Raw genomic sequence first — 27,619 nt, 5'->3', positions numbered from 1 at the left:
TGTATTAGGTGTTGCCCACTATTGTAAAGCAAAGTGAATGCAATGTTTTAAGGAAATCTAGCAGACTCACAGAAGCACACATATTTATTTAGTGGCAGGAAAGAAATTAAAGCAAGGCTAAGTACATTTTACAATACACTGAATGCAGTAAGAAATTCTTTCCTTTGTAGAGGCTACTGCTGTCCTAAATACATGAAGCAAGGCTACAGTCAGATTTTTTAGCAACTTTTATAATCTAATCTATTTATAATCAAATTTTATTTCAATTGCTTGCAGACTGGGAGTGCAGGGGCTGGTTACTGTTACTGGCTCCCTAAATGAATGCACTAAGATTTAGAAGCTGGATTCACTACCAATGAGTATAATTGGTATCTACACAGAGTACCAAAGTCCCAAAATTGTATTCTGGGCACACACTTGACTCAGTGAAAAATTGGGATAGATTATGTAGAGACAGTGTGTAGTTCCCCTTGCAAAGTCCTCACAAGTACAGAGAGAGGACGTGTGATCAAGGCAGTCCCTTGCGCTAGCTGCCCTGACTGTTGCCTGCTACAGGGTCTTAGAGAGGCAGTGATAAATTTGAGGCTAGTCATCTGACTTGCCTTAATCAGCACTGATTAAAAAGATCTAAATGGCTCCTGGCAGTCCCTGGTTCAGAAGGATACAGATGCTCTCTCCCTAGTGGTATGCCAGTCACCACAGTGGAGGTAAATTCCATCTATAAATGTCAGGGGTAACATTTCAGTCAAAAGTTGTACAGTTACACTCAGAAGAGCTAATACACTCTGAAGCTATAAGAAAAATCTAAACAACACTGCAAAGATTATGAAATAAGTAGTGATATTAAAGATAAGAAACATTAACGGGCCTCTGTGTAAGCTGGTTAGTTTAAAGAGGAGATAAACAGGAGAGAATGCTGCAAAAGTATACAGAATTACAAATTGTTTGGCAAAAGTAAATCATTCTTTATCCTTTTTCATAATTCAAGAGCGTGAATACGTGTGATTAAAATGAAAGACTGAGGCTTTAAAAAGCTTGAAAGAATGTTTCTTCAAATCTGACACCTCAGACCCCTTCAGTGAAATGGGGCAGTATTTTTTCTTCCTGTCCACGTAACGTTGAAGGTTTCTGAGTTCTTTAGTAGCAGCTACTATGAAAGTTAAAATTAGCTTATGCAAAGTGTAATATAGAATTGAATAGAGCACAATAACCTTTCTGTAGAGTTTCCAATGTAGTCTCTAGACTTCAGTGTCTAAAGGACATCCTCCATAAAAGTAATTATGGTAACTTTTAAGAGACAACTTTTGTAGTTCCTGTAGCTAATTGTATTTACAGTGAAGTATTTAGACATCAGAATAACCTAAACAATTATCTTTCCTTACAAATCAGATCTTAAAATCCCTCCAGAAGTTATTTGGAAAGTTGTCCTTATACTGCTATTTCATGCAGAACATAAGCAAACATGTAGATATATTCCTGCAAATTCCTTGAAAGCAGCTGTAGCATATCTCAGAAATGAGATGGCGGTTTGTGGAACTGAGACACAGCTCCCAGGGTGAAGTCAAAACTCCAGGCTTCCAAGATCTGGAATGTAGTAGTGGTTATTTACACAATGAAATCCAGCAGTGGATGAGAGAATGAATTCTAGTATACTGCCCCTTCTTCTTCATGAACCACATGCTTTGTAACTCTTTCTGAGTGGAACTGTTGATGAAGTAATCAGGAGAAAATTGTTCTTGGTTGGCCTTGCACACTCTAGGCTTGACTTGTCCTCATTGAGGAAGGAATGTGTTAGCTTAAATTTAAATAAATAGAAATTTATTGCAAAAGTATATTTTGTTGGCTTTTATAAATGAGATGCCGAACAAATGCACTGTAAAGTATATCTCTTCAAAGTATATTCACTGAATTGGAACCATATAAACGTGAAGAAAAAAGACCTTTAAGGAAATGTTAGTCAGGTATTATATTTTGTGGTTAAAAGCCATCTAGGAGAAGCAGTAAAATCACTGTAGTGAGGATTACAAAGTATGTCATATTACACCTCACTGTAAATATCACTTTAATTTTTTATGGCACAGATTATTTGTAAGTTTATTTTATATACTGCATGGCACTTAAATGTCACTGGATCTAAAACCCTTATCCAGGAAGCTCATTAGTTGAGCTGTCTGCCTCTGTATATCTGCCATCAGCATCTGGTGAGAGGGCTGCTGCTGACCCTGCCAGACTTGGGTCATGAGGTCAGCAGGTCTCATTTATTATTCAAAATTGCTTTCTGACCTTTTATCAGCTAGGTCAAAGAATGCTGCATTCTCCTTGGTCAAATTTTATGGTGAAATCAGTATCATGCACAGATAATATAATTACCAATTCACGTGAATCTCATCCCTCTCTCTCCAAAAATGTACCCACTTTGAAGTTGATGAAGTTCGAAGAGTTGCCTGTGCAAATGCATGTATGCCTCAAGACCACATGTATATCTTGTCATCCTTGTGAAATAACACATGTAGCTTCATATCTGATTCATGCTTCAAATTGTGCATCTGTTTTCCACTGTTTTGATACTGAGATGGCTAAATGCAAAGCTCCATAGTTTACAGATGATCTCTCATTTTTACCATTTCTTTTAATAGATTCCTTTTGACTATTTATATATTCCATCTACATATTCAGTATATTTTCAGTAGTAAGTATACCTCTGCCTTCAGCTGCACATGTGTATCAGTTGAATGTAGAACTTAGAAGAACTGTAAAGCAAGAAAAGCCAATAAATACAAAGATGGTTTTCTTGGCAATTATAATAGGTGCTGGAAAATAGAAACACAGTGAGTCCAAATAATTTTAAAAATATTTCCTGATTACAGATGCAATCTAGAGTAGAAAATCACTAACCAGTATGATTTCAGTCTGAAACAGAACCAAGAAGGACCTTGAGAAAATTAACAAAGAACTGCTGATTTCATTCTATAGAGAATAAATAGGAAGCATAAGTGATGTTACAATAAAAAGAAATATATTCTTTTGAATTTTGGAACACTGAATTAGAGAAAATTAGCCATCAGATCTTAACAAACCCTACTACAGTATGGAAAATTGGAAACTACAAATGGCAGATTGATTCTTAAAGGAAGCTGTGCAGTTCAGCATTATTCCTCTGGAATGATTTCATCCTTTTTAAAAGAAGGAGCCAAAGGTCACATTGGTCTTGCCCTTGAAGCAGACAATATGAGATGTCAGCTTGTGCTTTCTGACACTCCATATGATAAATAACTTTGACATACTAATAAACAAATAACCTATATTAATGTTTATAAGCACAGTGAAGTATTAATCCATTATATACTTCAAAAATATATTGTGGATATACAGCTCTCATAGAAATGGATTTCCTCTAGTAATACTGAAGTAAATTTATGGCTTGTTAAATATTACCATAAAATATATATTCTTTAAGTAATAGAATGTTTTCATATCTGAAATATGGCCAACCATATATATGTAAACTAAGAGAAGTACATTAAACAAGATGATACTGAATTAAAATTATGCAAAAACCTGAACATTTAAATTATTGTGAATAATTGATTTTTAGCATTTCAAATACCTCTATTTTATTGTCTTTATAAGTGCAGCTCTGTCATAAATCAATATTCAGTTAAGTTTATTAGTTTTTATCTTTTGGTATTTATAGTAGTAGAGAAAAATAATTGTGTGTAGAGTAAAATGTTTCTTTTTGAATCTTTAGAGATATCTCCATGTACTGTTATGTGTGAGTTATCCCCAGGTCCTACTCCAGCCTTTATTATTGCACAAACTCTATTATAATCATGGTACGATAAATATTCACTAAATGTGACAGTTTGAGAAACACCTTCTATCTTAACACTTGGGTAGCACTGGAAGAATAAAAAATAAAACAAGGACAGTGAGCCCTGGCTGTTCATTTGCACTCAATAGCTGTCTTTGTGACCTAAAACAAACCAAGTGGTTGGCTCTTCTAAACCACATTTTCACTTTCCTTTAGCTCTGAATGACTGAGTGATTCTCTTGGAGTGGAGCCTGAAGTGGCAGCTGTGAATGCAACTATAAAAGTGTCAAATACCTATAATGTGTTTTATAATAATACAATATGGTAATACTGCTGTGATCCCAATTTTGTAAACTGTAAGTCTTCGCATTGATAGAATTTTAATCTATTCTTTAGCCTTTCATTTTTTTCCTGGGAACAAAGACTGCCTCTAAGTGAATTAACAAACCTGAGTGTGAAATGCCTTAGACAAACAGCAAATCTCTTAGCATACTCTTGGAGTCCAATAAGCTACATGCACTGTAGATATTGCTTCATATACTGCCTCAAGAATTCTTGCAATTCTGTAGCAATGTGAAAATGTAAAGTGGAGATCTTTTGGCAGAGGTAGGCTATTCCCCTCTGGAAAAAGCATCAGGAGCAGCATATAGCAAGCTCTCCTGCATTTGTCATTTAGCTGTGATAAAAGATGTGCAAAGACTGGGTTGCCCATGTGGTTCAGTGGGCTTTGTTCATTTAATCATTGAAATTAGGTATATTGCTGTGTTACAGCTGTGTAGTCTCAAATCTTTGGACTAAGAAGGCTGAGGCTTTATTTTGGAGCTGAGTTTATTTGGGTTATTTTGGAAAAGATTAGGCAGGTTCCAGAGTGCCAGTTGTGTTCTGTCTGGTGAAAGTCAACTCGCCTTGTAGTTGTTTGAACATAGTTATGGGAAGTCATCTTCTACAATATCTGTCCTGATCTTTTATTACATATCCATTACAATTTCTATACTGCTTACTTCATCTCAGCCACTTTGGCCAAACTCAGGCTGTGGTAAATTAAGAGCAGTTCTATTGCTTTTTATAAAAGTGCACCTAGTTAACACAGAAATGAACTCAGTGCCCTGAGCAGAGAGCAAGCATTCTGTGATTTATTTTACAAGAATGCTGTGTTCTCCATTAATTACGCTATAGCCACTGCACTGTGCTTTTGAAACTGCAATCAACGTCCTGCTGCACATTTGCACCTTATTTTTTTTGTACAGGAGCCCTTTTGGCATTTCCACTTCACTCAGCTTACAAGGTTTAGTGATCTCCTGAACTGGCAGTTTTGTTTCCTGAAACACTAAATTTGTTTTTATCCTTCCATATATGGAGAGATATCTATGAATGTCCCTAGATTCACCTCTGATTGTTCAGACAGGTAGGTAGTTGAAAGCATAAAGTAACAGAAACAAATCAACCAGTAAAAGAGAAGAATACAGGCAATAAGTACCTGTAGGAGGCAAGTAGGTCACTTCCATGTGGAATTTCTTGTTGAAGACTGGATCATTTCCAAATATATCAGTATATGCCTACCTTTTCTATGTGTGAGTTGGAATATAGATATGCACAAATAAACAACCCACTGGAACAAGTAGATTTCAGAATACATAAATAAAGATATTCCACATACTTTTCACAGAATCTCAAGAGCTGGAAGAGACCTCAAAGGGTCATCTAGTCCAACCCCCCTGCCAGAGTAGGACCACCTAGAGTAGGTCCCTCAGGAACTCATCTGGGTGGGTTTGGAATGACCACAGAGAAGGAGACCCAACAACCCATCTGGCCAGCCTGTTCCAGTGCTCCATCACCCTCACAGTGAAGAAATTCTTCCTTATATGTCTTGCTTTCACAATGAGGAAGAAACTACTCTTCAGACAGTGAAAAAAATAAAATTATAGCTAGTGACTTGGCTACCACAATAACAGAGACAGTGAATGTAATGTTTCATCAACTTTCATAACATTATGGCAAATTTTATGGTGCTTTGTATGTTTCTTTTCTGAAAGTCCTGTTTCTTATAGCAAAGTGATAATACAAAAGTATTTTTACAAACAGGAAAAGAAACATAGAGGAAGTAATATCTTCCTGAGAACTGAAGGCTCAACACCCAAAAAGACTAACAAAAAATAACTGAAAAAGAACCTAAATATTTTTTTTTACTTTTTTAAGTCTCACACCACTCAAGAGTTGAGCCTTATGCTGAAAGTGGGCAATACCAAAGCTGATTACAGTCTTTTAAGTTTGTCAGCATTGAACTGTATGCTCCTGTTGCATTTGACCAACTTAAGCAAAGTGCAATGAATTTGATATTTTAAAAAATACTGCTACTTTTCCATCTAGATTGTTTCTGCCTCATGCTCTCATTTAGCTCTTGAATGCACCAAAGGGAGCATGGAAGAGCTCGCACTAGTGTTACTTCTTGGTTATTCACCTTGCTGTGGTGTTTAACTCCAGTAAGAACATGGTCGTGTACCTTGATTCACTTATAAACAGCAGATTATCCACATTTTGTAGAACCATATGTTTTAGTTGCTTGCACGTGTGGTTTCATATAGCCTCTAAACCACAGAGCTACTTGTCAGTCACCTCCTCAGATGCCCATCTTCTTTGAGGTGACTACTTATGTACCTGTCTCAAAGGAGAGGATTTAGGCTCTTTTGTACCTATCTTACAGATACACTTTGCTGATAGATGGAAGAATAAAGTTGAGCATAGGTAGAGTGAAGGTGCAGTACTAGACAGTATCAAGTAGTTCACAGTTCCCTCTTTATCTACTCATTTGAAGGAGTGCCACATTCCTTTTCTGGAGATATATGCTTAAAGGGAAGAATCTGTTTCCCAAACCTGTGTCTGTTTTATAGTAATTGAAACAGATGGTCCAGTATAATTATGTATCATCCATCAGTTCAACAATGCACCTTTCTGATACTTATACATATCAAGAAATATTGCTTATTAATTAACAGAATAGCAGAGTCCAGAATTTATTTTCAGTTGCATCAGGAGAGTAGCTGTCTAAAACTAAATCTAGAGTCATGCTTTTGTTACACAGGCCAGAAACGTTGTCTATATATACAAAATAGATTTCCACCCACACAGAAAAAAAAAGGGAATAGCAATGGCTAGTAGCTGGTATTTGGGGAGAAAAGACAAAATTAAATAAATTTGTCAGATACTAGTTTCCCGGCCTAAATACTAGTTCACTACAAATCTTAACCATGTAACTGGAACTCATTAGTTAAATCCTGTGCAGCCAAGAGTCATGCATAATGTAACACAGCTACTGCAAACAGTTCCCTCCTGATCATTTAAATTTACTTCTTGCTCTTACAGACATGAGGAGCCTGTATTTGAAGTAGTCCCTGATGAGATATTGCTTTTACATCCTTGGAGAATGTCGTTGTGCATATTTATAAGACAAAGTAGAAGGATTACATATGTGGATTTTTGCTTTTATGGTATCAACTGTAATAACTGAAAAAATACATACATTGGCACAACATGGTCACATATGCACACCTCAAAAATCTTTTGACTGTGGAGAAAATAAGTGGCCTCATGCTCTAAGTCTTCATGTAATAATACTATGAATGAGTCATTTGCATGAGATAGCCCCTTGTAAATTGAACATGCAATTCCTTCTGAAAAATAGGATTTCCATATCTTCTATTTAACTAATGAAGAGAATTTTAGTAAGCAGCCCACTCTGTAGAGCAGTGTTATTTGGAGAGTATTGTCATGTTAGTAGTAAGAATAGATAAGTTATTACATCTGCAGTGCTAATGTTCAAAAAGGCAATTTGTTTAAAGCATAGGGACAGAAGAAGAAGGAACTGGACTTCAGAAATTAAAAACTGCACAGCAGTTTCACTGCAAACCATCTACTAGTCATACAGTACTATCCAATTAATGCATTACTCTTAGAAGAGGAATCCCTGTATATCCAGGTACAATCCTTGCCAAATATCTGGACACAATCATAGGCTTTTAGGATTACAAGTAACATAATAAAGGATAATGATCAAAAATTAAGCACACCAATACAGAATGCTTGGGTTTACTGGGCCTGCCATGTGCACTATAAGGCAGCAGTCTGTTAGGTTTAAAGTGAGATTAAGGAGTTGTGTAACCTGCAATTATGCTGTTTTTCATTAAAAAAATAAGATGATTGGGCTCAGTAGGGCCCTTCCTTATATTTACCTCTGTTTAATTGGATTGGGAACTGCTTAAACATCTTTGAGTTGGAGCTTATAAGAAGATGATCCCAGCTGTTTTTTGAAGCTTAAGACAGCAGGCAGACAACATGATCATGTCAAGACTCATACTAAAGCCTTAATCCTACTTTTTCATCAACTAGCACTACAGCTGAGTCTTTAACCTCCTAAGTACTAAATGTGCTTTGGATTTCTCACAATACATTTGCTGTCAAATATTATTCTCTAATAATATTAATTTTTGCTTTGTTTCTGAGAAGGACTTTAAAGAGTAGTGTCTGCTGATCTGAATTTGGAGAGCTATAAGCCTGTATTCTCAGTCCTTTTAAAAACATAATTTATAAACTTGCACTTACTGAAGTCTGTTGTTCTCTATGAAGTCAAAGAATCACATTGACCTATACCTCACCTTGTTATAACATAAAACCTAGTATACTGCTAACTAGTTTTCATTGTTCATGTATAACTGTATTGAATAAAGTTTTATTTTCACCAGGAAAGAAATGTCAACAGCTTTAGTTTTATTCAAGTCTTTTTCCTAGGAACCAACAGAAAATTTCTGATTCCTACCCTCAGAATTTGCATAAAGATTAATGTTGTAATAGTATTTTTCTGCATCTGTTAATACTATCCATGCAAAGTAATGATCTCAGCTTTCTCTCTTTTCTTTTCTTTTCTTTTCTTTTCTTTTCTTTTCTTTTCTTTTCTTTTCTTTTCTTTTCTTTTCTTTTCTTTTCTTTTCTTTTCTTTTCTTTTCGGTAGTGCTCCGATTTGTCCTAGTGACACAGGGCTGCCAGCAGGAAAGCAAGCGTAGTTAATGCTCAGCTGCTCAAACCAGTCAAGCAAGCTAGCAAGTCCCAGCTGTGCTACTTGATGTTTTTTGATTGCACCTAGTCCTCAATCTGTGAACTGTTTTCTGGACTTAGATTCATCAAGCTCCGCCGCTTTAAAAACTCATGCAGGCAGGCATCCTAGGATATGCCATTATAAGCTGCTGCCAGGGGATCTTCTAGGAGATAAATGGAATCTGTGTGAAGTAAATTAGTGTGAACCAGTCAATCTGTGTGTCAGCCTTGAGCCACATCCATGGGTAACTAGCTTGCTGTCTGAAAAGTCCACTGTCTTTTGCCAATCAGAGGTCTCAGCCACCAGGAAGCAGTCCTATACAACATTAGTTTCTTGAAATAATGCCTGTTTGACCAGCTAGTGAAACTCTTCAGAATACAGCAGTGTACTGCCTGGGTTTACTTATCGCTTACAATTGAACTGAACATCTTTTAAAGTCAGATAACATTTTAACAGTAGGGAGCATCACAGAAATGTCTTGGAAATAAGTACTTCCACTTTCATACAGCAGCCATTCAGCAGGGTCATGCTGTGCTGCAGTTGGCTTTACCTCCCTATCAGTAATGCATCTTCAAGGCCATAATGCAAAATAATAACAATAATCTGGCCATAAAAGGTTAATAAAGATGTTCTGTGTATATTTTTTCCTATGGATTAAGCTATTTGGGCAGCTTTGATCAAGAAAAGGGATAAGTATGAAAGCTATAGCATTTGCATTACGCACAGATACGTGTCAGTCTTGTAACAATGCTGTGTGCCCTTCATTTTGGTTTTAAAAGCAGATTGAGGCAATCTAGAGCTAGAATTCCTCATTAGAAATGGACTGAACCTGAATCCTCTGAAAATTCATTAGTGAATGATTTTGGATTTGAATATGACATGAATCTACTCTTATGAAAATAGTAATGTCAATACTGTCAATAGTGCAAGGGTAAAAATGCAAAGTATTTATTTGTTTTATAGAAGCTACTGGTGCACTGATAGGCAGTCATATCTGCAGTATGTACTCTCCCACAACATTGAACAAGCATGTAGAAAACAGAGAGAATTTTCCTATACATTTTTAGAAGATTGGACAGGTGAGGATATGGTATGTACTTTTTTTTATTGAGTAACTACCAGAACTGACATTTGGCCTACTTTACTAATTCCTTTTAAAAAATCACTTTTCTGTTGCCTCTCAGTTACTGGTTGAAAAAAAAAAAATACCAAGAGATAAATAATGCTGATAAAATACGATCAAACAGTTCAGTTGTACACCATATGTTAAAATATGCACTACGACACATTAAGAAAAAAGAAATTTGGACTTTGTAGCCATAGAGGACATCAATGTATATAATAATAGAAGAATTAATTACAGACAATTTGGGGTTACTTTTTCATTTTTTAAATCCCGAGTTTTACAGAAGCATACGCTTCAGAGTTGTGCAGTGAATGTTGTGTTGGATTTTATGGGAAAGCATTTTATTTCTTGCAGGAGAACCCACTGAGACAAATCTAACTAGTTAGGTGTTTTATTATATATACTACACAGAATACATGGACAGATTCTGGTATAAATCACAAATAAGATCAAGACAACTGCTTTAAAATTGAGTGAATGTTTCATTGCACTAATGAAACAAAAATGGGGTGTCCTTTGAGAGCATAATTTGTTACATGCCATTATATTTAAGTTGAGAGAAATAGAAAGTCCCTCTGGGTGAATAAAACTTCAAGGTATATTGGGAAAAGAATCACTGAAAATTTCAGTTTTCCTGTCTGGAGTAATACTGTCCTCATAGATACAGGGAAGGAGGAAAATGGAGTTTTGGGACTTTTAAAATTTAAGATGTATTAAAAACCGTAGAATGCATTTCACACTTACAGAAGGAAAAATATTCTTTAGTTGCAATTCTCTTAGTGAATGGAATGAGCTTCGATTGCACGTGACTTTACCGAGTGTAGGAGCAAGCTCAGACTTCCCCAGGTGCATGGGTTAGGATTGCTGCAAACCGAGCTGTGCAGTGGAATATTAGGTCCTACTTCTGCATTCAAAGTAATGGATTTAAATTACTGTCATTCCCAGTTTGACTTGTTCTGTAGTGTCCTATTTCAAGGACAGTGGGAACTTCCATATGATGCAACATTCGTTTTAGAATAATGTGCTTCTCCAGGTTAATTTCTTAATCACTCATTTTTAAAATGAAAAAGTAATGAAAACTGTGCCAGTGTGATATTTAATCGTCAGAAGATAACAAGCAGCCATTCCCAATTATATGACAACTACATACATCAGTGCAGGTTTTTTTAAATGATGCTAAAAATTATGAAATGAGGAGCAACTGATGTCTTCTGTCAGTGAGATGAATTAGTGGTTTATATGGCTTGAGAAATGGTTTGGAAAAAAACAGGATTCAATTCAATAAGGATGAGAGCAAGGATCTAGGCTGAGGTAGGATTAATCTTCTGCAAACAGACAGGATGGGGAAGAAATAGCAAGGTAACAGTTTCTCAGAAAAGAATCTGGATCACAAGCTGAGCATGAGTCGACAGTGTTTGAGCTGTGGCAAGAAAGGCAAACACCATACCAGGCTCTGTAAATGGGAGTATCACCTGTAAAACCTGTGAAACAATCTGTGTTGTACTCAGTGCTGGTGCCATCAAGGGCAAAGCCTCAGCCTTTCGGGCTCCCTGCCTGCCAGCATGCTATTCAGCACAGTGCTACCACCAGAATGGCAGGATGGGTGATCTGTGCTGGCTGGTCTAACTTCATTACCTGCTCTTTCTAGTGTTAGGTGATTGTGCTGAGTGATGCTAATATTTCACTTGCCATTTCACAAATTTTCTGTATTTCTTACAATATTAGTGAAATAGTCACATCCTTTTAGGTTGGCAGCAGAGTATGTGGAAAAAGCTAAATAGGATAGTAATTTTCAACCTGGAAAAGATATGATTGAAAGAAGATTAAACAAAGGACTCTTTAGTCACAAGCACCATGTAGGGAGGATACAGGACTCACACATATACCTTTTCTCATGCGAGAATAAATTTCACGTTAAGCTAATAGGAACACATATAAACAAGCAAAGGAGATACCTACCTATGTGGTAAAACAATGGAGCTTGCCATGTTAAGCCAGTTAGGCTGTAGGATGAAAATTTATCCATGTTAAAGGAAAACTAGAGAAGTTTGTGGCACAGAAATCTACTGTGAGATTTTAATTAAAAAAAAAAAAATCGCAATTCCTTGGGTTTCAAATTGGAGTTTAGGAGATATTTCTGATGAAGTGTTATTGTGTGGTTGTTGGACTCTTACACTGATACTTGGTATCAGCAAGTACAGCTGTTCTTACGCTTTTTATGATATCCACGAAGTGTGCTTTCTAAAATAGTACTCAAAACATTCATTGCCCAGCTCTCCATCAAGCTTCTTAGGTATACTGCGGTAAGTGCCTGTAGATCCCCAGAAGTAGCACTGCAGCACAGTTGTTTTATCCATCCCAGCACTCTGTTTTCTTTTAGTCTGTTTTTTTTTCATACAGTTTTATTTAGATTGAGATTGCTTTGTGTTCTATATTGGACCTTAAATATATTTATCACCTATAACCTATCTTACATATTATTTTTTTATTGAAAAATAATTTTTGTCACCCCATCTCCTTGTTCTGAATAACAAGTTTTGATTCTCTCTGCAGTCTGTAAGTTACTAATCCACCGTATCAATAACAAAGGCATCTTATCAGAAAATATTAACTGATTTATTCACCTGTATTATGCAAACTTCTTTCTTCAATGTGTCTGCCTTCTGAGAACTGCTATGTAGAGCAGATTAGACTTCAGTGTGTGACATTTCCAGAGTGGAGGAAGGCTTTTCAGAGTTTAAATAGAGCATGTAGAAATAAATGATAGTGATGGATTTTTGCTGTAATTAGTGATTACTGTATATTCACAATGGATAGCTTATCGTTTATCATTCACACAAAGACTCTTCTTTCATAGATTAATGACCAATCAGTCTGTGACCTATTTTCAGAAACAATTTGGTTCTATTTTGTAGAGTGGGAGAGATTTTGAAATTATTTGTGTAAATTTTTTATTGAATACTATCAACTTTTGATATTCTTTTACTGTTCTAAATTCCTTATTTTTTAAATATTTTTTTCTGTTTCAATAGTGTAAGAGAATGGATATCACATTCAGTAAACAACTCTTAAGAGCTTATTAAGATGTATCACAAAAAACTACCACAATTCTGAAGATTGATCCCATACAATAAAGATTTATGTCATTTTAATATGCTAAGTTCAAGGTCATTTGCTTCAATGAAATCTGTTCTTTTTTAACTTACTTGAATGCTAACAAATGTAATTTCTACCGTCCGTGTAATAAGTTAAACTGCACTGAATAGAAGGAAAATATCATTGGAGATATGACATCAGAAATTGTTGCTTTTGAACTTTTTTTCTGACTTGTAGATTTGGGATTCATTTATACTCCAGACATTTACATCACTTTGGCTACAGAAATTAGCTTTCAAATGGAGGCAAAAGTAATTTTAAGGTCCATTTAAACCCAAAGTAGGACAGAGTATCCTTAGAGTTAATAAAGATCACACTGTTTACGTTTAAATAACTTAAATTCCAACAGCATCCTAGCTATAAACAATTCAGAACAATATTTCCCCTATTGACATTTAAACATAAAATCCTATTCCTCTGGGAGAAAGTGAAGTAAACCAGGAGTTAGTGTTAGATATTTCTAATATTTTTTTTCCTGATTACATAATGCTGTTTTTACTTTCACTCTTTATTTGGGCCAGACTGTTCTTTCTTTATTTTTAACTTTGCCATGCCCTATGTTCTTTTATGATATTTTTAAGGAAACTTCCTCTTCAAATTGAGCATAGAACATGTGATATTTTAAAAAAGAAGGATCTGAAGGTCTCTGCCTGGGTCCATTTCTTGCTCATTGCCTACCCTCATGTAACTTCATGAACTAGAGAATTGTGTGGTTTATTTGCCTGAGTTCTGTCTAGGGGAGGTATGTGTGCTTCTGAGTAAGCAAGAAAGCTAAGCTACACATCACACCCTCACCAGTGACCTAATCCTAGCCTGTCCCAGCCTGTCTCCTGGTTTTTCTAAAATATGTGCTTTCTTCCCTTCACTTTTTCATGCTGAACCTCAGTCTCTAGCAGCTCTTTTTACACAAGATGTCTAGAAGTCTGCTTCTCTGTCCCTGTGAAAACGCCTTCTATCTGTGCTTTCCACTTCCTTTAAACAGTTCCTAATGAGTCCTTGCCACCAAATAGTCTTAAGAGCATTTCTTCATCGTTTTGTCATACGTCTGCCATATCAGCTTTGCCTCTGATCCCTTTTCTCTCTGTTTTGTCTTTCTTGGCTTTCAGTGACTCCATTGTCTCCTGAACATCCCTGAATCTCTGCAATCTCTACTCAAGCATATCAGCTGGAGATCCTCCTGTTCTGTACAAGGATCTTGCTGGCCTGCCTTGGTTTTGTTCTTGCTCACTTCACAGCTTCCTTCTGGTATATCCATTCTGTGGTATGGACCTGTCTCTAGCTGTCCTTTACTCATTTTGTTCTGAGTTACTTCTCATGTGAATCTGTTACTTTCACTAAATGCACTACATCGCTCTACTTTGTTGTAAAACCAAGCAGATTAGTTTAAATTGTATGATTTATGCTGAGTTGGTCTGGGACAGTGGGAGAGCAATTGAACATGTTTATCCTAGTTCCATTCAAGAGCAATTAGAGCACAGACATCCAGCAAGGGAAGAACCTGCCTTGTGCTAACTGAGAGTGAAGCTGAGTGCTGTGAAATCATCGTTCTCGCTTGATTCACTATGAGAGTTCTTTACTGGGTGAAAAAACACCGTTTGTTTTGAAAGGCTGATTCTGAGTTTTTATTCATCACTATGTTTTTAGAGAGAACAACTCTAGTGATTTTTCTCTTTCTCTGTAGAGGCATAGCCATACTTATTGTTTTCTCCATTTTATCACAGTATACTCTGATGGAAATTTTCCTATTGCTCTACTTCAGAGTAGTTCCGACTTTTAAATTCATGCAGCTGTAATGACTCAATCTATCATTCAGCACAGTGGAGTGACTGCTTAATGGGAAGAACCGTTTTAGAAAGAGTGTTTTAATAAATTTGGCACAAACCTTTTTTTTTTTTTTTAAAGTATGATGTGCACACTTGTGCTTTCCAGTTTTCCTGAAGTTGAAATCCTGGCCTTCAATTACTGTATTTGAAAATCGTTTAAATGCAAAAATCAATGAAAAGCACATTTTTTTCCTGCACATATCATAGCATTTTCAGGTGTGAACAAGAAAATTTGTTGTTTATTCTAAGTTTTTCTTCAATGTCAACTTGCTTCATGCAGATGATCATGTTCACAGTTCTATGGTAGAGACAGTAACTAAAACTCCTCTTCATGTGGATAAGTTGACCACTGATAAATGTCTACTGGCTTTTTGTAAGCTTAGAAATTTAACCAATGTTCCTGCTCTACTTGGACGGGGTTTTAGGTACTGTTTAGTTGCCATAGAAGGCAGATTTTTATACCAAAAATTGCCGGCTTTATTTTCAGGTGAAATGAACAGTGTTACAATCATATATTTTATTATTTATTATGTCTTAATATGGCATTCTCAAGTATCTAATTCCACAATTGTATTGAAGTCCTGACTGCTTCAAATGGGCCCTTTGCAGATGCAGGAGCTGAGAGTGATGGAACCTTTTGGTAATCTGGGATCAATAGCTGCAAACCAAAGAAAAGTACAGAGCACTGAAGTGGAATATGTGTCTTTTGAGCTCTTCCTGTCTGAATAATGCCCTGAGGCCTTGAGGACTCATAGGAAAATTTAAATGGGTGATTAAATTAAGTAATCCATCATTTGGTTAAAAAAAAAAGTCCATCAAAAGTTATAAGGAAACAAATTTCTTAATTTGAAAACAAAGCTAAAACTACACTGAGATTGTTAATGGCCTTGGTATCCCCATCCCTGTGGTTGTTTGGAACCTTGCTTAATTTTCTAGATATTAGAAGAATTTAAGCATTTTCTAGTTACTACTATTTTCCTAAAAAAATGGGATCAGCTGAGAGCTTTAATGGAACTAGTGAAACTAAAAACCTTTACTGTGCTATTCTAGAATGTTTAATAATTGTACTTCTTCAATAATTGTAATCTTCAAACTACATGCGTCTATATGAACATATGGAAAAGAGAGGGAAACAGATGTGGGCAAGGGCAATACTACAGAAAAAAACTTACATAGGAATATAAGCCAAGTGAATTTAAAGGTCATATACAGGTGAATAATTGTTTACATGAAAATATTTTCCTGCTATAAAATGAAAATGGTTTTAGTGATTAAGAAAAAGAGAAAAATTTTACTGCACTTTGGAATTCTAACTAGTTTTATTATGCATTCTAGCTTATTATGTGCAACATATTATCATCTTAAAACCAACACCATTTCTCTTCCAGGTGAATGACTCCAGTAATTAAAAAATCACCTAATTGATCTTTTATATTGTTCACTGTCTTCTTAGGTGAAAGAGAGAGAAACTTTTTAATGGCTTCTAAATTATTATTTTAGGATTCTGTAAGAAACAAATGGGGTTTTTGCTTCAATGAGATCACATTTAATATTCAAACTTCTCCCTGAATGAATTCTTATCTATGCATTTTTCAACTTTGCTGTGGATGCATACAAGTGCATTGAGTTTCTATTTTACTTAGATCTATTGTTTGTGTTTACAAATTACATCTTCAGCATTGGAGACTCCACAGAAAATCATGAAGTGTTTGTTTCTGAATACATTATGTCTCTCCTTCCCCTTGTTTTTATTCTTTATTGTTCCAGTCAGTGTGCTGAAGCATGACAAGAGCTCAAACTCGGCAAACTTCCAAGATGTGGAGGATACACCTGACAGATGTGTCTTAGATGAGTCTGAGAATCTAGGTGAGAGACATTTAAAGATAGTCACCAAGTGTAAATCTGAGACAGCTTTTAGATCTGTAAAAAAAAAAAAAAAGCACATTGTAATGCTGTTTTCTTTTTAGCAGCTGCAATGTCAAATTAGTGGTCACCTCCGAGGGTCACAGTGTGGAGCTGTTATTCTTTCCTCTTTCATCAAGAATTCAGGTCTTAGAAATGATAAAGGCTTTATGACCAAAAAGAAAACTGACACTACTAGTTCATTATAATTAGTTTTGGACTACGCTGCTTACTTAATATATGTGCAATGTCTGACCCTTTGGAAGTAGCATGAGATTATGAAAAATTAGAGAGACTGCATATACTACAGTTTAATGTAGCAGTGGGCATTCAAATACTGTATCTCTTGATGAAAGAAAATTGGTGGCCTTAAATAGCTTGATTCTTTTCTTTAAATCAGCTCACAATCATTATTTCATTTTAATGGCTCTTAACATTGATTCAGCTAAATACAGGAACATCCATAAAGTGCATCCTTTTTGGTGACTATAAGATTTATTTTCATGTAGTTTCATTATCTTTCTCATTATGGAACATCTACAAAATTTATTAAATGAATCCCAAAGGGAAACAATTAAATATAAAGCGTGTTGAGTCACAGCTGATTAAAAACATTCTGTGGGACTAAATACTAAGGTCTTTTAAGCAAACTGTGAGCTTGACCCACATACACTATATACATAACCTGCACAAAGTCCTCATTAGTGAAAGAGTTAAACATCTTTCTTCACTTGATATTTTCCTTCCTTGTTTTATCTGGTTTCTGTGTACCCTCTTGCATCTTTGTGTGCTGATCCGTGTATCATGTTTTTGATTCATTGTCTCTGTGGCCTGTCAGCTTAGTTAAGAGATTTCCAAATCTTGCAGCCTGTGCTGACAGGGGGCAGCTGCCAACAGTCCCCTGATCCTTCCCCAAGGAACACTGCTGAGATTTAATTTTCAGTCAAAGGGTGCAGTCTGAAATCCATGTCAGGTCCCCTAAGTCATCTCAGAACCCAGATAGGACCCTTGTCTAGGGGATTATATTTCAGCACACTCCACTCCTCCAAGATTCCTTGGGACTTCAACTGCTGTCATATACCTGATTTGAACTACATTCCTGTTTCATCTTTTCCACAGAAATGAACACCAGTATATGTTAGAATAATTGAAACCAATGAATTGTAAATCCATATTCATTTCAAAGCCACAGAGCCTTGGACTCAATGCTCTACAGCAGAAACCAGCATGAGATTTAGAAAGAGATAGATAATCTACTTGGGAAGGAGCCAAGTTTAATACCTTACCACACCTACAATTTGTGGTGCATGGCACCTCCTTCAGAAACTGTCAGTAGTCTCTTCAACAATGATTGTGGGCAAAATGTGGATTGTCCAAGTTATGATTTGTTCTGAAGTGAAAAAGAATTAAAACAAGATGTCACTAAAGTGTTCAGGTGAGAATTAATGTACCTTAAAGATAACCTTAATTTTAACCTTACGTTAATTCTGTGTGGCAAACTGTACATATTTGGACAGGAACTTTAATATCCAATTCTACACTCTGCATTATCTATATGAAGTAATGGAAAGAATAAAAGCCTGTCAGGAGGTGAATATTGACTGGTAAAAATACATGTTGATAAGACATCTAAACTTAAAAACTGAGTTCCATTTGGTCCATCTGACATCATTAAAATAGTAATAAACAATGAATTACTCTGGCTTTTGTTTCTGTCCATTCCTGCATTTTAAGACATCTTGTCTTATAGGTCTGAAAACCTCAGGAGATTTCACTACTGGTCTCACTGCTTTCCACTGAGAATTTGTGGCTTGGTTGTCATGGAGACATCGTATTTCTCCAAGAATTGCTCATATTGATCCGTGGACAGGCGTAAATGGCCAGGCGAATGTGAGGAGTAAAGGGGGTTGGGCAGTACTATAAAATGACCAGAGGTTATGGGTCGGAAATAAGCTCATAGCAAACACTTAGGTAAAGAGAAAGAAACAGTTTCATTTTGTTTCAGGATTTCGTTTTTGCACTTTATGCCATTGTCTTCTTTCACTATAGACTGAAAGAAACTTGTTAGTCACTTGTCATGTCAGATCTTTGGTGCTTGTCCTGACACAGCTGTCAGCCTTCCAGCTCTGTGCAGTTCAGGGACACACAACAAAGAGCTAGGAACATGAATTATTTATTGCTCCTTGTGTGGATGAAATTCTGTGATAAGAAATTAAGACACTTCTGACAGAAGTGCTTGTTTGAAAGGAAAGATTTGGTAGCACAATACATTTACTTAAAACTTACCACTGACTTTTAGTAGCAAACATTGAAACACTAATATGACATTCAGTTGGCTATGATTTTCTCCAGTATTTCTCAGGTGTTTTTACTTTGAATCGTATCTTGGAATTTGAGAGTGCCTGGGAGGTCAGCATTTGGTTTGGTGAAACTTGGGACTTTAAAATCTCTCTCACTCATATTCAAAGTCTGGGCAAACTGACAAAATTCATTTACATATTTTTATTTAAAAGTCTATACATGTGTTTTGCAGAGTCTTTTGTGCTTCACTTGCAATGTGTTGCCAAATATGCAAAAGTGATGTTAAAAATTATATTGATTTTATTATCTCTTTTGGTGAGGAAAATGTGAAAATGTGAAAATATGCCTGAAAGGAATTCCAACTATTCCTGGAAGATTTCTCTATTACCAATTGCAGCAGAATTGGGAAGCTGTAGAACAGCCATTAACAGACATATCAGTGCACTGTTTTCTGACAGTGAAAGATGGAGTCTCTAACCTTGACATTAGACTGAGAGTTATTTTCAAAGTGATCTTAATTTTCTAAAATTACGTAAAGCTTATTCGGCTTATTTTACTTTCATGTTTTCTATATGCCTGCACATATTCTCACTGCTCTGGATGTGGACCTCCAGCAATTGTAGAAAAAGGCATATACTCAGATAAATAGCGGGAATCTGTTTGACTACCCAAGACACCAATCTGAGATTTACCTGTGATTTCTTGTGTTCAATGTGTGATCTGAACTACTCTCAAATAGGTAATGAAACCCCTCAACCTGCACTTTTCTCTTGGATAATTCACAGTAAACACTTTTCACATGTGATGGACACAGGTAAATATCAGACTGCAGTTTCTTGTCTAAGTGAAATGGATTTTAGTTGCTCCCTTCATGCACCTACAAGCTGCCATTATCTGTGATAGTGGCTCATGTCTATTTTAGCCCACACGCAGAGGAGATGTTGGGCTTCTCTCCCAGATGCCTAATAGTAGGTTTATCACTGCCATTTTCCCCACATGCTGAGGACTACATCTGTTTGACATGCAAAGCCTTGGCTTTTCAAACTTGTCTCCGCTGTGGCCTCAAACAAGAACTGCAACAGCTTTTTGTAGAACTTGACTTTTAATCACATCAACCCCTTGTAAAGAATTCACTATAATTTAAATTGCTTCTTTAATATAAATAAATATTCCAGGCAATGTTTTTCATTTCATCAGACAAATTTTCCAGATTTAGAGAAATCAAGAAAGAGTCTGAAACTGAGTGAACATAGAATCATAGAATCATAGAATGGTAGGGGTTGGAAGGGACCTTTAGAGATCATCTAGTCCAACCCCCCTGCAGAAGCAGGTCAATCTAAATCAGGTCGCATAGGAACATGTCCAGGCGGGTCTTGAAGACCTCCAAGGAAGGAGACTCCACAACCCCTCTGGGCAGCCTGTGCCAGGGCTCCCTCACCTGAACAGTGAAATAGTTTTTTCTTATGTTTAAGTGGAACTTTGTGTGTTCCAGTTTCATCCCATTACCCCTTGTCCTGTTGCTAGCTACTATAGAAAAAAGGGATGCCCCAACCTCCTGACACTCATCCTTTAGATATTTATAGATGTTAATAACATCTCCCCTCAGTCTCCTCTTTTCTAGACTAAACAGCCCCAGTTCCTGCAGCCTTTCCTCACATGAAAGATGTTCCAGTCCTCTGATCATCTTGGTGGCCCTGCCCTGGACTCTCTCCAGCACTTCCCTGTCCCTCTTGAGCTGAGGAGCCCAGAACTGGACACAGTACTCCAGATGAGGCCTCATCAGGGCAGAGTAGAGGGAGAAGAACATCCCTTGAACTGCTGGCCAACACTCTTCTTGATCGATCCCAGGATACCATTGGCCTTCTTGACCACAACGGCACATTGCTAGCTCATATACATGGATGTATATGTTAGACTTCCAGGTCAAAGCTATTCACCCAAATTTTGCTGTACCACCACCAATGGTGAAAAATTCACATAGATCATCTTGTCCAAAGATAGTTGCTTGACATGGATTTTAAAGGGATTGAAAATGTTCTGGGTTTCAACAGAGGGTTGTAGAAGGACTTGACACAACTTGGGGTGTCTTAGCGTTCATATGTGGTGCAATCATACTAAGAAGAGTTCTGCAAGTACAACTCTTAAGAGAAAAAGGAATAGATTTGAGCTGAAGCCCCAAGAAACAATGTAGGTGCAAATGCCCCTTGCCTCATTTCCCTCAAAAGAGATATTGCAGTAGACTAGGCAACAGGCTATTATTTCTCTTGGTAATAGAGAGAAATTGGGCCTCTGTAATGGAAGCCTGAGTTGGAAGCTTTTGATAGGAATTACAGTGTGTTTTCTATCTTTTAGATGAAAACCATGTAAACGACAAGAACCCTGTATGCCAATGGCCTTCAGTAGCCAAACTACTGAAGTAGCCAGAGTAGCCAGAGTTGCCTGAGTCACCTGGTCCCATTTGCAGCTCCTGATCAATACTACCCCTTCATTCCAAAAAGGACTTCTTTTATTAAATTTTTACCTCTTCATTTTTTGACTTTTCAAGACAGAATGTAACTCTGGGTGTATAACAGAGAATAGTGAATATCTAAGCAGTTTTCAGTCTTTAGTTGTTTTTCCTAGGTAGACCTTGCCATAGAGATGGGAAATATCTCTGGCCCTGAAATACAGTCTGTGAGAGACAGAATTTTCAACAGAGGCAGAGATAAATCCATAAGAATTTCACTGCAGTAGATGTAGTTTCACATCTTAGTATCATTCTGAGTTACTAGTATCATGACTTTGTTTTGTTTTGTTTAAATAGTAAATTAAATTGTAAAACCAGACGACTACAAAATCGACATCAAGAAAATATGTATCTCCATGTGTCTATGACACAGTCAGAAAGATGATAAATAATATGATAAATTTACAAGATATCCAGTAGACTGGGGAAAAAAATTGTATGTGTTGCTTTCTTGATGTACATATGCCCAAGAAAAGTGGTGTAGCTGTTTAAGCAGTGTTTTTAAAACAAGTAATATTTAAAATTCAAGTAGTAAATGTTATCATAGATCATATAAGAAATGATGAAACTAAAACCTGATAATTGACAGTGCTTTTCTGTAGAACTCTAATAAGTCTTATTAAAAATACATAAATTGTATAAAATATAATCTGTTCTTATTATAACTTCCTATTACTTGTGTTTAGAGCTATTGTAGGATTCTTTTTGCTAAAAGAAAATAGATTGATTTTGATAATTTTATTTGCAGAGGAAACAAACAGTTAATTAACTTGAAACAGATATTGTCTTCCCTCTGATCCACTGGAATGTTTTCCTTTAAAATAAAATAAGGAGAAGACTGTTCAGGAGAAAAGTTTGGACAAATGCTATACATTCTCTTGAGCTGTTTTGGGTTCCATATTGTCTCTTGTAGTATAGCAATTAGAACATAAACAAGGCCAATGGCATCCTGGGATGCATCAAAAAGAGTGTTGGCCAGCAGGTCAAGGGATATGCTTCTCCCTCTACTCTGCCCTGATGAGGCCTCATCTGGAGTACCGTGTCCAGTTCTGGGCTCCTCAGCTCAAGAGGGACAGGGAAGTGCTGGAGAGAGTCCAGGGCAGGGCCACCAAGATGATCAGGGAAGTGGAACATATTTCATATGAGGAAAGACTGAAAGAACTGGGGCTGTTTAGTCTAGAAAAGAGGAGACTGAGGGGAGATGTTATTAACATCTATAAATATCTAAAGGATGAGTGTCAGGAGGTTGGGGCACCCCTTTTTTCTATAGTAGCTAGCAACAGGACAAGGGGTAATGGGATGAAGCTGGAACACACAAAGTTCCACTTAAACATAAGAAAAAACTATTTCACTGTTCAGGTGAGGGAGCCCTGGCACAGGCTGCCCAGAGGGGTTGTGGAGTCTCCTTCCTTGGAGGTCTTCAAGACCCGCCTGGACATGTTCCTATGCGACCTGATTTAGATTGACCTGCTTCTGCAGGGGGGTTGGACTAGATGATCTCTAAAGGCCTCTTCCAACCCTACCATTCTATGATTCTATAATTCTGGAGGTAGATTTGTGATTTTAACACTAGCGTGTTGGTGGTGAAAGTTTTCATTCCATTACAAAAATTACAGAGTTTATTCATCTGTAAAAACATTGCATAATAACTTATTTTTTAAAATCATTAAGCAAGATGAACACATTTCTTTTCCAGATGACACGAAACCACATCCCTGGATATCTAAGGTGTGCTCTTGCAAGTTGTGTTAGAAAACTCTGCTTAGCTGAAAGAATTAGAAGATCAAGAAAAGACAAGAAATGGGAGATACGTCGTGTGGACATGAAATGGTTTTTGTGTATTGTATACTTTTAACTCATTTTCAAAACAAGAGCCGTAATATCAGCTTTTTGCTGATTTATTAGCTTTAATTCACATTTCCATCACCAATAGATTTACATTTATTCCATTTAGGTAATTCTAACAGAAAATACCACCTCTTTATTTTTAGATATTTTTCATAGTTTATGTAGTGATCCCAAATCTTACAATTTTGACCGTAAAACATTTGCATCAATTTTAATATTCTTCTACATTGATCAAATTTAACTTTTTCTCTTTCCTTGCTTCCAACTTATTACCAATAACACCTTAACACTGAGCAAAACCATGTACATTTGAAATAATTAGAAAATTTGTTTGCATTTAATTGAAAAATATGCATTATTAATTAAGGATGGAATTTTACGAGAATGTTTTGTGCACAGGAGAGCATGGAAAATTGATTATATATCTGATCATGTTGAGAATGTAAATTTTCCTTTTCTATAAGTACTGCCATCACCATCTGTAAGAAAGTAGTACCAATATGAAGTTGGACAAGCCCATTGGAGCCTCTTCTGAAATTATGTATTTCATTGAATTTCTATTTGTGCTCATTTATGTCTTTTAAAATAAATATATCATTATGTTTGGAGAATGTTTGCAGCTTATTAGGCTCATTTATCACCTGACGTTCTGGGGGATTTGTGCTGGTTTGACAAATAATGGCTACTCAGAGAAGTAAGCTCACTTTCTTTATTACCAATAGTTGGAGTGCTAATGAAGCCAAAGGTATGGTTGCCTTAACTAGGAGAGAAAAAGTATTTTCAGGATGGGAAGATTCTCTAGCAATGAATCTGATTCCTACTTGTGGGGAAATGTTATCGCTACATGGAGTGACAAAATGAGGTTTCTGTTGTCATACTATGGCTTGGATTTGGTTAAAGATGAAAGAGATGGGAAACCTTGTTTCTTCTGCTTTTTTATATCCCATAACTCCATATCTCTAAGTGATGGCAGCGAGGTGTTCAGAAACATTGAGTGAAAGGGCCTTCTGAGAAGTAGTATTGCAATTTTTATTCCACAGAATATGTCATATAAAATAGGCTGCAATCCAGAGGAGATAAAGATATTTAATGTTAATTTCTGCAATTGTAAATGCTATGCAGAAAAATAACATCATTTAACAGCAAAGTTACTGATTTTTATACATTTGGTATTTTTCAGGAAAAAAAAAAACCCTTATTCTTAGAAGGCAATTTCCTATGTAAAATATATATATTTAGATACTTATATGAGCTTGTATTTGAGTCATGGTGACTAAACAACCTGGATGATGAGTGTTACAGCTTCATTCTTTTACTTACTCTACTGTATGTCAGAATAATTTCATTAACTTATTTTTAAATGTACAAAACAACTGAGAGCAGAAATTTCTTCAGCTGACATGTATCTTCTTAATTTTTATGGTTAAATCAGAGTTGCAAACATTAGGAAGGTAAAAATAAAATTGCAAATATAATTACAAGAACTTAAAACCAGTATAGGAATCACAGATAGTACAACAAAAGGATGGACCTTGCTATCTCCTTTGCTACTCATCAGCAGTCTCCTCTTGTCTGCAGCAGTAGTCTTCCATTGGCACTGAAACATGCACTTCCCTTCACAACAAACATTACTGCTTTGCATCAGCAGACCAGTTCTGTTCTTAGTGCCAAGGTAACAAATCTCCTTAAAACTGTTTCTACTAGATATTTTTAAAACTGATGTGTTCAGAGAGGTCTCATAGCTCAAGGTATTGGCATTGTCCATAACACCCAGTACTGCTGTAGTAACAATTACATTTGTGCAACATAATATTTGATTGCTTGTCTTTTAATTCTGCAAAGCAGTGCACATCAGCAGACTGCCAATACAGACAGCCCTTTGGAACGGTTTGTGCAGTGATGATTGCTGTTTGGCACATGCTTATGCGTGCTTTGTGCTGATTATAATTACACTATCAGTAAGGTAAGCCAGAAACGTTTTTTATTAGGTACATTTATTTCCCAGTAAAGCAAATAAATTTCCCACGTGGTCTGCCTGTCTTTCAAACAACCAACTTTACAGTATATGCTCAAGATTGTCTCTTGCTTTGAACAATGTTTTTGCATCAAAGTGAGGATTTTAGAGCTATATACAAAGTTACATACTAACCGTCTGCGATTGTTTCATGTAAGCCGTAACTGCAGAAATATTTCTATACCAATGCAGTCTGATGTACCACGGTATTAAACCTTGTGGAGACTGATTTTACAGAAAAGTTTCGAGGTAATTAAGAACATATTTTTCAGTTGTGTTATACTGAGGGAATCCTGCCAAAAGGAGTAATATGCTGGTAATTTTTAATAGTTGTTGAAATTTGAGATATGGGGTAAAAAGTCCATGAATGTAGAAACTGCTTAAAGAACAGGATTGTTTTTTTCTTTTTTTTAACCAGTAATTGCTGTATGGCCCAAGTTGTGATTTCATAGTCAGGGCAATTTCCCCCCACTCCAGACATATGCTTCTATATCTCCTCACTTATATTTGCATTAATGCTTGTATGACCAGACCACGTCATGACAAGCACTGGTCTCAGTGCAAAGAGCAGAGGCAGCACAAAGAAGCCAGGATGGGAAGAAGGCAGAGATACATTGTAAGCATGGGACAACACACATGTAGGTCAGGATTATCTTAACAGGAAACTGGAGCTTTAGGTGGGATATACCAGAGTCTCTCTTAAAAGCAATTTTTCAGCTTTCAAATCCTATAGGTACTTATTACATTATAGAATTCAGTATATTATTTTTTTTAAATTTAAAAGGAAGTTACTGGTACCTTAGTATAAACCCAACCCGAGACTCATTGACATCTCTCTGATTTGATGGATTTTGAGTTTTCGAAATGATTCCAAAAAGTAACTGATCTAGATTCCTGCCTAGAAACATCCCACAATTTTGAACTGTTAATTTATGGCTCCAAATGCAAACATTATATTTTTTAGTTCTCTAGTGCTGATTATGTATTTTAAGTTTGATCAGTGAAATCAACTGCTTCCATTTTGGGGTTGTATTTTGTTAAAAAACGCTCTTCTTCAATCCAGTGAAAGATGTTCTGAAGCAAATTGGCATGGAACTTGAAACACATTCGTAAGCTTCAGTGCTGCTTTAAAAAAAAAAAAAAAAAAAAAAAAAAAAAAGAGAGAAAAAGAGACATCTTAGCAAAACCACTGTGTAGCAGAGCTACAAGCTCCAGACAACACTAGAAATCCAGCAAGGGAAATGATGTTGCAAGTCTGACTGAGCTGAACTGTTGAAAATTCAGAAAAGAATGGGATAGATGCAAGAAGCAATGTTGCCTCTCTCCAGACTGCACTCTTTTTGAAAGACCCTGTTCTTTGCAGGCAGACCAGGGCAGTGAGTTCCAGCACAAATCTCAATGTCTTTGTGCCGACGCTGGATGGTATTGCAAGCACTTTCCCATCTCTGGAGACAGAGTCCTGCTTCTCACAACAGATATTCCTGCTGAATTTTGCAGGCCATTGTTCTTGCATGAGAAAAGGATGCAGAGGAACTTCAAAGGCTGGTCTTCCCCTTTTTCCTTCCTCATAGGATATGCAATATGAATGGCTAGGCAAAGCTCCTAGAATTATTGCTAGAGTTTGAATTGGTTTATAATTTGAATTCATAGATCCCCAAAGTGAAAATTCATCAATTTTATTTTTGAAGAAGTAATACTGAACTTGGATGTAATATAAAACTCACAGAATAACCCAAGTATGTATTATTGGGAACCCTAGGAAGTTTGTTTCTTGAATGACACCTGCTGGAAAGTTTAAAGTGTGTCCAATAGCTGTACTGCTGGACAGAGGCACATTACATAAAGACTACCTTCCTCATCTTCTTATGAATCCGAGTGTCTTGGATGTGGTATGATGGGTAAGTACAAATATAGCTGTCAAGGTGAAGCAGTGCAAGTTGCTAAATGACAGTAAACATTATGGAACTGAACAAAAATCAGAGTTTTTTTAAAGTGGACCGTGCGTTTTATAAAATTCTTACACAGTACAAATTTCATTGCACTTAT

At 36.3% G+C, this 27,619-nt stretch overlaps 1 protein-coding gene across 4 annotated transcripts in view; it reads left to right on the top strand.

Moving 5' to 3' along the window:
* WDR72 (WD repeat domain 72) overlaps nucleotides 1-23,679 on the top strand; it is a 118,417-nt gene extending 94,738 nt beyond the window's left edge. For 3 of the 4 annotated variants that reach the window (XM_061999429.1, XM_061999431.1, XM_061999428.1), the window contains 2 exons: nucleotides 16,770-16,868; nucleotides 23,408-23,679. In XM_061999429.1, coding sequence (XP_061855413.1) covers nucleotides 16,770-16,868; nucleotides 23,408-23,463 — 155 coding nt within the window. In that variant the 3' untranslated portion in view covers nucleotides 23,464-23,679. The remainder of the gene's footprint in view (nucleotides 1-16,769; nucleotides 16,869-23,407) is intronic. The other variant, XM_061999430.1, reaches the window with a different exon arrangement.
* Nucleotides 23,680-27,619: the final 3,940 nt, after the last annotated feature.

This window comes from Colius striatus, chromosome 7 (genome assembly GCF_028858725.1).
Source record: "Colius striatus isolate bColStr4 chromosome 7, bColStr4.1.hap1, whole genome shotgun sequence".
Taxonomy (NCBI): domain Eukaryota; kingdom Metazoa; phylum Chordata; class Aves; order Coliiformes; family Coliidae; genus Colius; species Colius striatus.
This window is presented reverse-complemented; position numbering and strand designations above follow the sequence as displayed.